This window comes from Uloborus diversus, chromosome 7 (genome assembly GCF_026930045.1).
Source record: "Uloborus diversus isolate 005 chromosome 7, Udiv.v.3.1, whole genome shotgun sequence".
Classification (NCBI taxonomy): Eukaryota; Metazoa; Arthropoda; class Arachnida; order Araneae; family Uloboridae; genus Uloborus; species Uloborus diversus.
The window spans coordinates 9,947,328-9,965,051 of record NC_072737.1 but is presented as its reverse complement, the minus strand read 5'-3'; the positions used below and the strand labels follow the sequence as shown (position 1 = coordinate 9,965,051).

The following is a 17,724-nucleotide window of genomic DNA, read 5'->3' as shown; positions in this document are numbered from 1 at the left end:
ACTTTGAAAGAGACAAAAGAAATTTTGTGAATAAACTAATATATAAATATTTTAGAGCAAAAATCCGGTTACTTTTGGGTCCCCCCTCGTAGTTGCCGTATTTTCTTCACTTACGTTGAACATGTCTTTTCCACACATTTCATGTTGATTATTTATTTAGGACACTGGCCAACTACATGTCCTGGAAGTTCGTCTTGAGCTACATGTCCTTCATGAGCATGCCGTTCAGGCAAATCTTCCAGGACTACACGCTCCTGACGCCTGAACTGCGCCATTCCAAGCTGAAGACGTACACTTCAAGGTGGAAAGGCTGCGTCAGCCTTGTTAGCTCCTGGTTTGGAAATGCCATCGCCGCCTACTACAGCAAGAATGGATACCCCACAGAAGTGGAGGAAAAGGCAAGTATATGGTTGAGAGGAAACCGCGTATAGTGGTTCGAAAAAAATGATTTTTTTTTTATTTCGGAATCGTGTTACCTTCTCAAAAGTTATAGTTTATTATCCTCAATTAGGGAAAAATTTAAAAAAGAGTTAACATCTTCAATTCGAGCATGAGACTGAAAATTTGGAAAACTATGTTAAAGTTGAATTTTCCAATTTTTTTTTTTTTTACATTTTGTTGTCTAATTTTTATAGTGCATCAACCGTAGATTATTAGTACATAGAGTATTTTGAACCTAAAAAAATATTTTATAACTTTTACATAAGATTATTAGTCGCGCATTCGTTAACTTCAAATTTTAGGCAATTTTAGCCCAATTCAAGGCGTATGCGCGAACTAATGATCCGAGTCTACATTGGTTTTCTATAATTTGGAGTTAATTAATAGGACTCTAAAAACTTTTAATAAATTTTAAGTCAACAGTAATGGAGGACAAAAATAATAACTGTGTATTGGCACTTTGTAAATATACTTTCTCTTTCAGGCAACAGCGATGGTCGATTCTTTAAAAAACACATTCATGGACATAGTGTCATCGACATCTTGGTTGGATGAAGAATCTAAAAATGTCACACTAGAAAAGGTATGGGTATGGCACTCAAATAATTTGATTTTTGGATGGCACTTTTGCCATTAAAAAATACATTCATAGACATAGTGTCATCGACATCTTGGTTGGATGAAGAATCTAAAAATATCACACTAGAAAAGGTATGGGTATGGCACTCGAATAATTTGATTTTTGGATGGCACTTTTGCCATTAAAAAATACATTCATAGACATAGTGTCATCGACATCTTGGTTGGATGAAGAATCTAAAAATGTCACACTAGAAAAAGTATGGGTATGGCACTCAAATAATTTGATTTTTGGATGGCACTTTTACCATCAAACTAAAAATAGCATTATTCTACACTCAAAATCTGTCCCCGAAATTGTTCCTTTTCCTTTAGGAGATTGGATTTATGCCTTTAATTTAGTGTTTGTCCTTATGTCCTTGTTTTTGTCTTGTCATTGTTTTGTTTACATTTTTTATATTACTCAAAATTGTTTCTTAGATATTCCTTTCGGTTGCTCCCTCGAAATTTAAAACTTCGTTTATGTTTTTATTTTGGCTAATTTTTCAAAAGTTTTATGCCTTTTGCTCCTTAACCAAACTCACTTTTTTGGCTCTTCTTTCCACAGTTTAACAATCGTTTGGCACAGTATAGCCTATTAAGGCTCTTGTGCCAAAAAACCCAATCAAGCCAACCAACCAACGAAAATCTCTCCGGGTAAAAAATAGTTAATTCCTCTTCATTATGATGTGACATAAACGAACATAAAGTTTGAAATGTTTACTTAGCTCTTATTTCCTCGATAAAATATGAGTAGTTTTATGACAGGAGGAAATTTTACAATGTTGGCTCTTTGCACACCAGCCAACTTACGTACCTACAGCTAGATTGTAATATGTCGCTCAAAATAAACTCCTTGGACTCGCATCTCTACTTTTTTCCGAGAAATTGTGGTGCTGTGGGTGACGAGCATAGAGAGCACTTCTATCAAGATATTTTAGCAATTGAAAGAAGGTACGCACGGTATACGAGCTCTTATAGTGTATTTTTATGTATCAAGCAGAAAATTTGAATATTTTTTTCTTCTATAGCTATGAAAAATACAATTTTTTTGAGCAATCACGATTGCTTATTGCTTTTATTTGACTGTTTTGATGTCCTATCTTTTTATTTTCCCACCACCACCCTCCGCACCCTGTCACCGTCGACCGGCTCCTCACGATGCTGCACCTCTAGCGAAAACAGTCTCCCGGTTGCATCCATTCCTACACACACGCGCAAACATACACAACTACACACACACGAACACATACACACACACACAGACAGACAAACACATACATACATACACACACGCATACATACAGACACCTACACATACACACACGCATACACACAGACCTACACATACACACAACTCCCCACACATTCATGCCAGCACACAGACACAAACACACATGCCTACACACACATACACATACCACCTACACACAAACACACATACCCCCCACACACAAACACACATGCCCCGATATACACAAACACACACGCCTACATACACACACTCGTGATTGCGAAAAACATAATTTGAATTTAAGATGTCAAAATTCAATTTTTTTTTTTTTTTTTTTTTTTTACTTCTACAACCTGCCGTTCTTCTGTAACAGCGATAAGTTTCACTATCATCGTTTGCGCAGCCACTTAAAATTTTGATCTGGGATATCTCCTTGAGTTTTGGTTACAAATGCTTCGAATAATTTCGTGTTGGACTTACTTTTAAATGGACATTATTTCCCTAAATATAAGTTAGAGAGCTTGCGGTGCGTGTGAAAAGTTAGATTTCATGTTTTTTCACTCATTTTCGTTTGTGCTTCAAACTTTCAACATCTTAACTCTGCACCTTATTTTGACCATTTTTGCAATTGGAAGTATGCATCTAGGTTGCGAAAATAGAGGTCTTGCAGGTTGAAACGGAGACACGCCTGTAGTCTCAAAAATATCACAACCGTTCAAATGGATTGACCCAAAAGCCTGCGTTCAAAGTTTTGTAATCAGCTGACAGGTTCTTACTTGTGCACTGGTCGTCAGAGCCGGCTCTAGTAGTTCTGCCGCCCTAGGCGAGGTTAAAAAGTGCCGTCCCTTGTTAACCCCTTGTTAACAAGGGGCGGCACTTCAACTTAACTAAAGTAAGCCCTTTAAAAAGTAAGTTCTTTCTAAAGTAAGTTATTCAAATACAAATTGGTAATAAACAAAGAAATAAAATCCTGAATTATATCCCAGCCTTAACACTGTTCTTCGAGATCAAATACTCCAGAGAGACTGGTACATTAAAAGAAATCCTTTAACTTTTCTCCCTTTTGTAATTTTAAACTAAATAAATAAAAACCTGCCATTTTTTAAACCAATAGTGGAACAGGTTTGGAATCTCTGAACAAGTCGTAATCAGTAGCGTAGGAACTTTGTAAAACAAGGAGGAGCTGGTGCTCATAGTTGGAAGTATCGGGAATCAAAGAGGCAAAAGCAATGGCGCAACCAGAAAATAATTTTAGGAGGGAGGGGCACTTAATAAGATTTTCTCATTTGAAATGGACGTCAATCTCATTCCATTTCTATCTCTCTCTCCTTCCCAGCAATTTTTTCAATCATATCTAATGTATATATTGTATACTAGTGGTACCCGCACGGCTTTGCCCGTAATAGAAAAATCAAAAGGTCTTTTGGTTCGCCTGTATATTTACAAATAATGGATGGTGAATTTTCTCGCCAGTTGGCTTGTACCCATGTTACGATTCCACGCTATGATAATTTCGTATCTCGCCAATTGGCTTGTACCCATGTTACGGTTCCACGCTATGATAATTTCGTATCTCGCCAATTGGCTTGTGCCCATGTTACGGTTCCATGTTATGAAAATTTCGTAATTTACTCGTCCATCTTTTGATAATTTTTTAAAACAGGAATAGAAAAAGAACCACATCGAATTTTCAAACATCGCTTCAAGGTTCACACCCCCATGTTACTTTGTACTTACGTACATAAACTACATGAACTTACTTTGTACCAAATTTCATGAAAATCGGTCGAACGGTCTAGGCGCTATGCGCGTCACAGAGATCCAGACATCCTACAGACATCCAGACATCCTCCGGACATCCAGACAAAGAGACTTTCTGCTTTATTATTAGTAAAGATAAAGATGGAGAGAATGAGGTGATAAAACTTCTGGTTTTGAAAAGGGGTCGGTCAGTACTCGAAGATAGAACATGGATAATTAGAGGGGTCCGGGGGTTCTCCCCGGGAAATTTTTTCGAAATTCTAGTCCTAAAAACGGAGTTTTAGGCAGTCTTTGGTAATACATAAACTACTACAAAACCTTTGGTAATGTTACCTTACTACATTATACTTTATAATACTTTACTTCATACTTACTTGCATACTTTATAATAACTTACTACAAAACCTTTGGTAATGTTAAAAGAAAGAAAAGCTTTGAGTACCCTCCCAGGAAATTTTTCGGAAGTGATGTCTTTAAAACGCGATTACTTACCGTATTTGTGGCCCTTTGGAAAAATGATATGACTCAGAGATTGCACTTGATAAATTTTTCGATTTGATTTGCATCTCCCTTACAAGATTTCAAAATCGAAGTTCCAAAAACGCAATAGCAAACAATCTTCAGCGATGTCAGGGAAAAGGAGATACAAGGGCTCTCCACTGGAAACGTTTGGAAATTGAAGTCCTAGCAAGCGTTTTTCAATGATGGTATCGGAAGAGGTTCAGAGATTCCTTCCTCCTAAATTTTGCGAAATTGTAGTACTAAAAATTCAATTTTCATCATCCTTTTGGTGATATCAGAGAGATGAAGTTTGGGGGTCGTTAAAAGACTTTCTTATTTTCTGAGCACTAGAGAAGGGGAATAAATGAAAGAGGAGGGCGGAGAACCAGTACCGTGTTAAATGAAATGTTTGATATTATATTTTTCACATACATTTTAGTAAAAGTGCTTGATAGAAACTATAAAACATTGTTAGACTCTTTTCTACAATAATAAGTAAAAATGAACACTTTTAATCGTAAAAATGTATATGAAAAAGTGTTTCCCAGAATCTCACAAACATTTTGTGGAGAAAAATGACATTAACTAGCTCTTTTTCCCCAAAATAATAATCCGATTTTCTTGATTTAGGTCTCATTCGAAACCCTCCGAAAAATACCCCTTAAGTTGATTTACTTTCTTCGAATTTCAAAAAACCAAAGCTGTAAAATCCAAAAAGAGTTATAAGCATTTTTAAGCCTAATGAAACATCCATACCAAGTCGGAAATTTATCGTTTGCCAACGAACTCAGTTTAAATCAACGTGAATAAAATCATTTTTTGATCTGTTGCCATTTTTTTCTCAACTGTGAACAAATAACAACTGTGGACAAACAAATTGTTGCTTTTGCTTTGAGGTAAAAATTTCCCGTTTTGCATATTTTTTTGGTTTTTTTTTCTACCGCCAGCAGAAGAGAATCAATTTTAATTGCATAAATGGAGGGTTGCGTTTAATTTATTCATAACTTAGAGATTTATGGTTAACAAAATTTAAGAATCATTTTTTCGCCGGAAATTTTACAGTACATTTTTTTCTTCTATTATTTAAGCCAAATTGTGAAACACGTGTCACTTGACATAACTTATATTTTCGAAATGGGGCCGGGCGACGCAGCTAGTACATAAATAAATCAAGTAATATGCAGCCCTTAAAATTAAAGTGAGTTTCTTGTTAAATTCTAAACTGGGTTTTGCATATCCAAGCACCGGTATACACTTTAAACTATCCTTTTAGCCAACTTTCCCAGTAAAAGTCAGAAAAAGAAGAAAAAAGCATGAAAGAAGGCTTAATGCATCTTAAAAATGTCGCGAAAAACAAAAAAAAAAAAAAATCAAAAATAAATAAAATAATTAAATAAATATCGAAAAATTAAAAATTGGAAAGTAGGGTATTGAGATGGGGAAAAATGTCTGTCGGTCTGTCTGTCTGTCCCCCCCCCCTAATAACTTTTGAATGAATAGTTCGATTCGAACAAACTTTTTTTTGTTCGAAAGATCTCGGCGAGGACACCTCATTCCCATATTTCACTTTTTGATTTGAACTATTTTTTGTTCAATTTTGAACAGTTCGAAAAGACTTAACATTAGCGCCTACGGGGAAACTAAAAGTCAATGTAAATTCCGTACTTGAAGGCGGATTTATTTCAAACAAATTTTGTTGGAAATAGCTCTTGACGCCAAACTCCAGACTCCGACTCCGAGAATTTAGAAGCACCTGACTCCGACTCCTGTGTCCGACAATTAATCGAACTCCGATTCCCCGACTTCGACTTCGTAGCTTTGGCAAAAATTTATACACGGAGGACAAATGACTGACTCCGATTCTTGGATATTCGTCTCCGACTCCTTTATCCCAAAATGATATTGACTCCGACTCAGACTCCGCAGCTATGGTTTTCACTGTGAAATAATTATTGTTGATATGATTTGTTTTTATTTTCACGCTAAAGTTTTAATTTAGGTATTCAGTTTTCGGCGAATAAACTCGAAGTCATTTATGTTTCTACATAACGATATGCGCAGACGATTTTTTTTTTTTTTTTTTTACGCATCTAATTTTTTTAGATGTGTGAGGAATACTGTAGGAGCCCAGACCGGGGCGCCCAGACTACCTTGAGATGGCTGGAAGAGCCGGCGCCACCGAGTATCCACCGACATAACATATCCCACGAGTCTGCGGGACGAGCGGGAAAAAGAGCCAAGGAAACGAGAATGGACGGACGCGTAAAAAGGCCGCCCGAATAGTTCGCTGTGAAAATGCCGTAGTTGTAGATGTAGAATTGATATTTGATTTCATAAATGTAAATAGCTGTTGTACATAGGTTCTAGTATTAATTAAAATTTCATTATGAGTGTTAATGCGAATCGTTCGTTGAGTGACAGTGTCAAGATCAGAACCCATCGAATCCCACAATACTTTATTCCTAGAAATTAGCAAAAATATGTTTGAAACAATTTGCGATTTTAGCTATTTTTGAGAATATTGATCAGGTACTAGAAAGTAGTATGGGTATACGGGAAAGTAGGCTCGTATAGTTTTAGACAGAACTTCTTGTTTAACATTAAAGTAGCGCATCTTGTGGCACTGAAACATGTATTAATATTTTCCAAAGACTTTTAAATCACATAATTTGCCGCCCCTCAAACTAAACTGAATTTCTAGTTGAATTCCGAACCATGTTTTGCATATTCAAGCACTGGTACAAACTCTAAACTATAATTTTTTTAACATTAAAGCTGTATATCTTACGGCACTTATAAAAAAAAGTTTCAATTTCGAAATTTGCCGACCCCTAAAATCTGCCACCCTAGGCGGCCGCCTACCCCAAGAGCCGGGCCTGCTGGTCGTATTGCAATGATTGCTTAAAAGCGAGATCATATTAAATATTTACAGCCTGTAATGAGTGAAATATATGTTTCCGTTGAATGAAATAAATCACATTATTACCATTCAAATGTTTCTCGTGATTATGATTAATTGCAGGCCAAAATATACTTTTGCAAACTGAATTATTTCAAATGCAGCGAAATCACTTTACAACGAACTTGTAGTGACCGCCACTTTTGTTCGTTGTGATGGGAGTTCCGTTGTAATGGAATTTAAGCACCGAAGTAGAAATTAAGTCGGGGCTGATTTTTTTTTCGCCGAACCAGATATTTTATTGTATTGGTATTCGTTGTAATGAGGTTTCATTGTATTTTTTAGTTTCTTACTTTTATAGATTATGGCTATGAAAATGGAAGTTGGATATCCGCGAAATAAGCTTAATTCTGATTTTGTGGAAACTTTCTACGCAAAGGTAAGTTGTTCTTTTTGTTTTTCAAATTGCATATATTGCCTTACTTCAAACATCTCCGTGCTATACAAAGCGCACGTGTTAATAGATAAGCAGAAATTCTAAGCAGTAATTGAAATTACAAGTAGTATCAACATCCCGTTTGCGATATCCAGAGACTGCATGTTCGCCCTTGTTTTAAGGTTAAAATCGACATTTTCGATGAAATATTCGTAATTGTTTTTATGATTTCATTTTGTAGTCTGATTCATTAGCTTTCCAAAACTGTCTTAGTTTTTACTCTACGTGAGTTACAACTGGAGTTATAGCTGTATTATTACAGAGTCATACACTGAACTCCAGACCGGAAGTTGCATTTAAACGTGTTTTCTGAAGAACTATATTTTTGAAGAAAGCTGTCTACTGTAACAATGATATCTCAAAGGTATTCGAGTATTGATGTGAAATTTTCTGAGATAGTTCTCTGTAATATGCTTGATGTTTTCCTCTAAAAGCTAAGCTGAATTTCATTATTAAGTAATATTTTCATGCGGATAAGTTTAAACAAAGGCGTTTGTTTGCGAAAAATACCAGTATAGGAACTTTGTTCGGCTATATTTCAGTACTTTTTTTTAAAAAGTAATAAAACTTTTAGAGCAAAACACACATTAATGTCATACAAATGTATTACTACAAGGGTTTGTGTGTGATTAGAACCAAATTTTGTTAATAGCTGTTAGCGTAAGACACGTTTTTTCGCTATTTTTCTTCAAATTTGTCCATTTTTTTAAAAAATAATATTTTAATAGCTTGTTTTTACATTTTTTTTTCATAGTTTTGAAATATATGTAGTTAAAAAATAACATTTAAAAAATGTCCAGGTTATTTTTCAAAAAAATGTCTTCGAACGCTGTCGGATACCTTAAGCTCCTCAGTCATATCCATGATCGAGCTGAAGGCAGGTGCCCTCTGATCGATATTAAGATTTACAAAACACTGGTAGTTAAAATTAATGATGTAAACCAGTTTCAACTTGTAAAAAGTGAAGACAAAACAAAGATTTATCGTCAATATGATCACATGTTTAGTAAACTCGGGCTGTCCCAAGACCCTTGACCGCGTTTTTCTAAAACGGCCATTTCCATGAAGGAGGGAAAATAAAACACGGAAAGGTAGAAACAGGATTGTATTAAAGAGCAGAAAACATGCAAATTTTACGTTTTCGCTCAGTAAAAGCAGTTGTTATCGCACCTTAATCATGTCAATATTAATAATCACAAAAAAAAACAAGAGTAGAAGTACGTGAAATACACCGCCAGCTCAGTCATTTCCAGCCGAGGACTGCAGTTTCGTGCTTATTAGCACTCATCATCCCGGCATAGGAAAGTGACTGAGCTGGAGAAGGAAAACCTCTTAAGGAAGCCATGAGTGCGAAACAAACTGGTAGCTAATATAGAATTAGCAGACCAGACGAGTGACCGAAGCAATGGTTCGGTTCAACTAGAAGATTGAACGCAAGGCAAGGTATATTCAGTAAATTACCGGCCCATTAGCCAGGGCTAAAGCAGAAATACCTATTTCTGCCTTAACCCTGGCTAATGGGCCGGTAATTTACTGAATACATGAGTACAAGTACCTACATTTATTTTCATTCAACCCTTTCTAAAAATCTTAAGTATTAATTTTCAAAACCACGCTCGTTTTTATTAATAAGAGTAAACATGGAAAAACACTTCAATCTGCAGAGGATAAATTTAGATTTAAATTGTTTCATTCAAGATATTTACTGCAATCTTAATTGAAACAAACTATAAAGTAACAAAATAAATATTACTGATTGTAAATTTCTAATGATTCGCACTTTTTGCCTCTTGGTCTCATATGGCCATTCTTCATATCGTTAAAATATAGAAAAACTCGTAAATAATTCAAGTGCAATTTTTCTTTTTTTTTCACAATGAAACGAATATTTCTCATAATCGAAAATGGCAGAAGTAGAATTACTTCTTTAATTAAACTTGTTACAAAGTACATGCATTCAGCCAAAAATGCCACTAACACCTAATATGGCTAACGTCTTAATTCTCTATCAATTTCGTAGTAATGGACTTACAGTCGAACCTCCATATATCGAACTTCCACATATCGAAATTTTCTTAATATCGAAATCCCAGCAAATTTTTTTGTTCATTACATAGAAAAATTGTTTCTATATATCGAAAAAAATCTCTATATATCGAAATTTTTTTCAAAACATTTGTGGATTTTTTTTCCACTTTAGACTTTGTCTCATGAAAAATGAAGGTTAGAGAAGAAAATTATGTTCACTAAAGGTTACTATGGAACTCATAAGGAATCTGGAGTTGAAGGTCGTTGTTCCGTTCTGAAGTTCATAAATTCCCTCAAATTTAGTTCAAATCTTAGTTGTCACCAGTAACACTGTAAAATCAGTTTCTGGATGTATACAACCTTTTAACCAAGAGTCTTTTTACTATAAGTATTTTTGTATATTTACTTTTCTGTTAATATTTTTATTTTATACGAGGATATATATGTAACAGTATTCTCTCTCATTAATTCCTAGTTACTTGGCCCCAATATAGCACTTTGAACCTATTAACTTTTTCAAGCCTTTTCCCCCTTATATATATGTTTTTTTATGTATATGTGTATATATGTATGTATATATATATATATATATATATATATATATATATATATGTATGTATATATATATATATATATATATATATATATATATATATGTATGTGTATGTGTGTATATGTATGTGCGTATATGCGATATGTATATGTATTTCAAGTTATCCCTTTTGTTTCTGTTGATTATCATTCCTAGTCTTCTTAGCGTCAGTAAAAATCATTCAAGTTGAGTAGATTGATTTTTTACTTTTCTCTCGATCACATTGTTAAAACGAAAATCCCCTAATATTGCGATCAAGTTGAATTGCCGAAGAATATGAAGATGTATGTTGACGTAAAAATGTAATTTCTGTTAATTTTTTAATCATAACTTTCATTTAATCCAATGCTCGTATAAAATATAAATTGAGCTTCATACACGAAAATTAGCTTTTATTTTAATGTTTTAGGATACTTTTATGATAAAATAAGATCGTTTCCATATATCGAAATTTCGATATATCGAATTTTTTCCGGCAATTTGCTACTTCGATATAAGGAGGTCCGACTGTACTTCTAGCAACGTCATAGATGACTGTGCCACAGCCGGACGTAGTCGGACTTTAAGGGGGTCTGGGACACATTTTGAAAATTTTTTTATTATGTACTTTAGAGTTTTGAAATTTTTTGCACTGATTCATCATTTATTTAATAAGCAAAATCATAACATAAATATGAAAAAAAAAATATTTTTTTATTTAAATTTAATTAGTTTTTTTTTTCAAAAAAATGGGGTTGCTTTAAATTGCTATAATTCAAAATATTGTTGGTCAATTTTCAATTTTTTTTCGAAAAAGTATGCACAAATATCTAAGCTTTAATTTTTATTCGGCGATTTTAAAAATATTGATTCAATAAAAAATAAAAAATATTTGAAGAAAAATTTCGAAAAATTCAAAGATACTTTTTTTAAAAAAAAATCATAATTTTTGCAGTAAACGTTTTTTTTCAAATTCGCCGAAAAAAATTAAAGCAAACTGCTTGAAAAGGATATGCTCCAAGTTTCATTACTTTATCTCTATCGGTTCCTGACTTATAAGAGTTTGAATGCAAGAAATCAGGAAAAATTGCATCATGGAGAAAAACGCGTTTAAAGTTTAAAAGTTAAGTACACATTAGTTAGATGCATGCAACAAAAATACTTACATCTTTCGTTCTATTTAAGATAGAAACAAGATTCAAACGTCTTCTTAAGCAGAAAGAAACGGAGCAATTTTTCAAATTATAAAAAAAAAATGCAACATTTGACGATTTTTGTGTCCCGGACCCCCTTAACCAATTCGTACTCTTGTTACAGTTGGAGCTATCGACTGACAGCTTACTGAAGAACATGTTGAAAATGAGTCGTTTCCTAGTCCACAACGAACTACAGAAGCTGCACCGGCCTGTTGAGGAACACCGGCAGATGGTGGACAAGTAAAAAAGATTCATTACTTTAACTATCTCGAATGGGGCCGTGGTAGCCCGATCGGTAGAGTGTCGGATTCGGGGCCGGAGGGTCCTGAGTTCGAACCTCGATGGTCGAAGATCCACCGTCGTCATTAAAGGGGACTGGGCGACGTTAAATATGCTCGTGGTCTCAATGTCCTCCAAGGGAAACGATACCTTGGGGGGTGCTAGTACCAGGTAGCTATTAACACCTGGTCTAGTTCTAAATTCTCATTAACTGTTCGATCCGGTGATGGTGCTGCCATCTATCGGTATAAAAAATAATGGAGGCAAGGCACTTAGTATGCAGTCCTCGACATAAATACAGTTGTAGTCAGTTGTGACTCGGAATAGGAACTATCTCGATTCACATAAAGAAACCAACGCTGTTTGAAATACAGCTCAGTGTTTCACCAAGAAAGTGGGTAAATCTACCAAATATTAGCTGCAGTTGTCATGGTGGCGATATTAATGGAACTTTTCCAAACACGACGAAGTTAGTGAAATGTAGGCTAAAGCTTGACCACGGAGAGATGGCGGATGACCTTGAAGCAGAAACATGATTTGTATCCATTGTAATAGGTAGAACCAATCGCGGTGTTGTAGAAGCGTTCAAGCTGATTCTAATCCATTATAAAATAATAACAAACAACCTCTTACGAATGATGGAAATTATGATTACGCTTCAAGGTCATCCGCCATCTCTCCGTGGTCAAGCTTTTCTAACAGGATAAAGAAACATCTGGAACAGTTTCTTTCATTACGTTTTGATCACATGACCCACGATCCTTGAGGAGTGTATTAACCTCTATACTGTCATTAATTAATTAATCAATGTTTCAGAAAGGAAAATATTTTTTTTTTAAAGAAAGTTAAACTTTTTGGCGAAATATTATGCCTGTAACTTAAGGTGGATTTAGCTTTTTTTTTATGCTACAATAAACTTACCATAATGGAATTTTTATTCAACTTTGTATTTGTCTTTAAAAGTAAACAAATTCCTTAGATTATAAGTAACTATCCATAAAAATCATTACAATAAATTAAAGCAATTCGTTCACGAAAGCGTTCGGAAGAATTCCAAAAGATATGTGTCAATAAAATGTGTGGAAAAATAATATTCAAAAACATATTATTGCGTTGACTAACACAGAAAATGTACGCTGGTACAAATTAAAGCAGCAATGTTTTGAGTGGAATCCGAGTAATCTAAGAAGCATTAAATGCGTAAAAGTAATCAAATTATCTGCATGAAAAACTAGAAAAAAAAACTCAATTCTCTAGGCTGCCATTTTCTCTCCGAGTTGAACCAAAATTCCGATACAAGTTTACTTGTTCAAGCAAACCTGAGTGCTGAGCGATTTCTCAAAAACACAAAATTATCTTACACATGTTCAAGTTTAGATGCAAAACATGCTTATTTGTTAAGGCAACAATGAAGCCATGTAAAACGCCTTTACAGAAGTATATAATAATCTTACCCAGCTCAAGTTTTCTTGTGGAAGTATGGTGGCGATCTTGTAAACGTAACAGAGTACTACTTCTTTAAGCAAGTAACACGATCCTTTTAGGCATCTTGCCAGAGCAAAAAAAATTTGTTTAAATATTATAGCTTCAAGAGTTGCTTTGTTACAACAATCGAAAAGACAACGGTGCCTTAATAAATTGCGTAGTAGTAACAGAGAAAATAATTTCAAAATTATTTTAAACTTCCAAAAAATTGTCCTGAAATTGTAAAATGTCATTTGATTAAAAACTGGCTAAATCTTTTTATTTTCTTTCATTAACTTGGACAGAGAAAAAAATCAATTCATCTTCTGTAATTCGCAATTAAAATTTATTCTTCATCTGCTCCGCTTTTAGCAATTTATAATTGTTACTTTTTTACCATTAGTGTGTCATATTTCCGAATGAGACGATCTACCAAACCTCTACAATTGTACCCTGTACAAGAATATAAGATAAAAGGTAGATTTCTTGAACTAAACAGCTCATTCAAAAACGAACCAAAATTTACGGGTGCAATTTTAAAAAAAAAATCTGAGTACATGAGGTTTACTACACTAGCGGTAACCGTAAGGCTTTGTCCGTAGTAGAAAATCAAAAGGTCATTTGGATCGCCTGTATATTTGTGAATAATTGGATGATGAATTTCTCGACAATTTGCTTTATTCATTTGCTCGCTCACGTTACGGTTCCACGTTATGCTAATTTGGTAATTTACTAGACCACGTTGTGATAATTTGCTCGGTAAATTGTTTTTGAAATTGGAATAGAAAAAGAACAAAATTGAAATTTTGAAAAATCGCTTCGAGGTGCTCCCTCCTGTGCTAAGAACTGAATCTGTGACAAATTTCATGAAAACCGTCGAACGGTCTAGACGCTATGCGTGTAGCAGACATCCCGACATCCAGAGACACAGACTTTCAGCTTTATTATTAGTAACTAGTGGTACCCGCACGGCTTTGCCCGTAGTTTAAAATTAAAAGGTCATTCGGTTCGCCTGTATATTTACAAATAATGGATGACGAATTTCTCGCCAATTGGCTATGTTCCCGTTCCACGTCATGATAATTTTGCTCCGGAAAATGTTCTTAAAATTGAAATAGAAAAAGATCGAAATCTAATTTTCGAAAAATCGCTTCGAGGTGCACGTCCCCATGCTACAAACTAACTTTGTGCCAAATTTCATGAAAGTCGGCCGAACGGTCTAGGCGCTATGCGCGTCACAGAGATCCAGACAGAGAGACTTTCAGCTTTATTATTAGTTAGTAAAGATAAAACGACAATAAAAGTCGAAAAAATATATAGCTCACAAAGAGTTTTCTTGACAATTTCTCTAGTTAGTAATTATACTTTTAAAATATATCTTTAATTATTTTTGCTCTCTTTCAGCATCTACAAAGGTCCATTGCAAGGAAGTGGTAACTACTTTGCGACTAAAAACGCCTTGGGTAAGAATTTTCTTTTGTACTGTTAAACACTTGAACACATAGATATCCTTTAAAACTTCGGGATTATCTCACAGAGATAATTTAGCGGCTAATTGATGATATCTCGCCAAACTTGGCGTCAATTCGTATTCCAGCACTTACTACTTCTGACATGAGTGAATGGGTATTAATTGTAAAAATTTGAATTAACGCCTCCACTATTTCTAACCAAGAGATGGGACAGCACGAAATAGTGTCGAATCAGTATAAATATAATTTCTGAACATGGACAAATATACTGCCAGGAGGACATTTCTGGATAGACAATATCGCACTTGTTTAACTAGTGGTCAAAACAATCAATTTACATTTAAACAACTTTAGTCCTTTGTAGTAAAATACCGCCCTAAAGCCGGGGCTAAGGCAGAAACACTTAAAATACACCGCCAGCTCAGTTATTCCATCCGAGGACTGCAGTTTCGTGCTTTTTAGCACTCATCAGCCCGGAATAGGAATCACATGAGCTGGAGGCGAAAAACCTCTTAAGGAAATACCTTAGCTTTGCCATTAATCTTTGAGTTGAACCGCACCATTGTTGCGGTCGTTCATCTGGTTTGCTAATTCTGCATTAGCTACCAGTTTGTTTGGCTCTCTTGGCTCCCTCAAGAGATTTTTCGCCTCCAGCTCATGTGATTCCTATTCCGGGCTGATGAGTGCTAAAAAGCACGAAACTGCAGTCCTCGGATGGAATAACTGAGCTGGCGGTGTATTTTAAGTAACTTTAGTCCTTCGATACAACTTTGTTCTGCGAATCCTGTTTCAGGCTGACACCCTCATATTTTAATAGTTTTATTGCATGTCATGGCATAAAATTTACTTACGTATAGTATTTCAAAATTAAGCTTAATAATTGAAGCGTATAGCTGCAAATAGAGGCATCTTCAATGCTTTCTTTCAAATGCGTTTTTTCGGGTATTGCAATACTTAAGTAGACCAACAACCTGAGATAGTCAGAGAGTTCCCAATTGGTACCCTAAATAGTCTAAACAAAGCAGGATCAGCTGTTTCAACTCGTATCTTTCTGTAGCGACGTATATGAAAATTTATTCTAGACATTTCTTTTCGAGATATCTACTTTTGCATATGTAAGCTTCAATCATAAAAATAGCTTTAAAAAATAGCTGAAATTTATCTTATTTAAAAGTAATTTTGAACAGGCATACAGTGGAACAAAAGCTCTTATGAACGCTTTGAAACTGTTGAGTTGCTTAAAAAAAACCCTTGAAAATCTACATTATTTGAAAAATTTCAACTGTCAAAATTTAATAAAATCAGCCTTAAAATCAGCACTCTAACTTTATTTAAAAAAAAATTGTTTTATAATTAGAATTTCTTTTTACTGTTTTTGGAAACAATTAAGCAGCAGATTTGGCCGACATTATGACAGAGGAAGTAACTGAAGAAATAGTCTTGTTATTCATTCAAAGCCACGTTCAAAGTTTTGGTACTATACATGTATTTTGTTCTACAGTTTTAAGCTACAACATGTTCAGTTTTTCTTTCCAGGCTAATAGCTCTCTACTAGAAGGAGTAGTCAAAACAATAGTTAACTTAAAAATTCGTCTATAAGATCGATGAGACCCCCAATGTTATGAGACCCCCAATTTATTTTGGTACTTCGAAATTTTTAACTAAGATGATGATGAAAATTAGCTGTCAAAGAGATTTAATTATTACAATATGATATAAATTCTTTTTTTTATCTCATTTCAGTCGTTCCAATGGGAATTATGAGACCCCCAATGTTGGACGTTGAGAATCCTGAGTAAGCTACAGTGTTTGCAGCTTCATACAGAGTTTGAATATTGTCGTATTTTTCAAATGTCATATGTATAAAATGTACAGGGTATTCCGTTTTAACCTGCAAGACTTTTATTTTCGCAACCGTTGGTCCTAGATGCATACTTTCAGTTGCAAAAATTTTCAAAATCAGATCCGGAGTTCTGACATTGAAACTTTGAAGCAAAAATAAAAATGAATCAAAAAACAAAAAAATTAACTTTTTATGCGGGCTCTAGGTCCCCTAACTCATATTTAGGGAAATATTCTCCATTAAAAAATAATTCCAAAGATAAAAATTTGAAATTAGTACGACCAATATTCACCAAGATATGAAACGCAGCGTTTTGTGACTTATACCACTTTTCACTCGCCGTCAATAACACCTTTTGGGGGAAAATATAGCAGTTAACAAGTGTTTAAAATTATATGTGTGCATAGAGTGTGGTTTATCAAATCGTCCGGGGTTTTTCATTGTGTTTTGCATATCACGGCATAACATTTGCGTTTATTGTTGAATAGCAATGAAAAATATAAATACTTTGTGTTTTTTACTTTGATAACCTGACATTCTTCGGAAAGGGCGTAAGTTCCTATCTCATCTTCTGTTTGGTCCCTTAAAACTTTAAACTAGAATATCTCCTTGAATTTTGGTCGCACAAATGTCAAGTTTTTTGTGTCAGTAATAGTTTTTAATGGAGATTATTTCTCTAAATATAAGTTGGATGACCTGGGGCCCGTATAAAAAGTTACATTTTGTATTTTTTGACTCATTTTTATTTTTGCTTCAAACTTTCAATATCTTAACCCTGCTTCTGATTTTGAACATTTTTGCATTTGGAAGTATGAGTCTTGGAACAACGGTTGCGAAAATAGAGGCCTTGCAGGTTGAAATGGAACACCCAGTATAGTACAGCAGAACCTCATTTATCCAGACTAAACCTGTCACCAAAAC

General features: G+C 34.5%; 1 protein-coding gene across 1 annotated transcript; it reads left to right on the top strand.

Moving 5' to 3' along the window:
- The first annotated feature begins 218 nt into the window (after positions 1-218).
- Positions 219-16,759, top strand: LOC129226231 (membrane metallo-endopeptidase-like 1). Its single transcript, XM_054860830.1, has 6 exons — positions 219-398; positions 926-1,024; positions 7,816-7,893; positions 11,867-11,985; positions 14,893-14,951; positions 16,704-16,759. Exons 1-6 carry the CDS (start codon positions 219-221, stop codon positions 16,757-16,759), a joined length of 591 nt encoding a protein of 196 aa, XP_054716805.1.
- Positions 16,760-17,724: the final 965 nt, after the last annotated feature.

Excerpts from the sequence above, each read along its gene's own strand:
- LOC129226231 (XM_054860830.1), top strand. The coding sequence starts at position 219 with ATGCCGTTCAGGCAAATCTTCCAGGACTACACGCTCCTGACGCCTGAA. Across the intron at positions 1,025-7,815 it reads AAAATGTCACACTAGAAAAG|ATTATGGCTATGAAAATGGA; the intron begins GTATGGGTATGG and ends TTACTTTTATAG. Across the intron at positions 14,952-16,703 it reads TGCGACTAAAAACGCCTTGG|TCGTTCCAATGGGAATTATG; the intron begins GTAAGAATTTTC and ends ATCTCATTTCAG.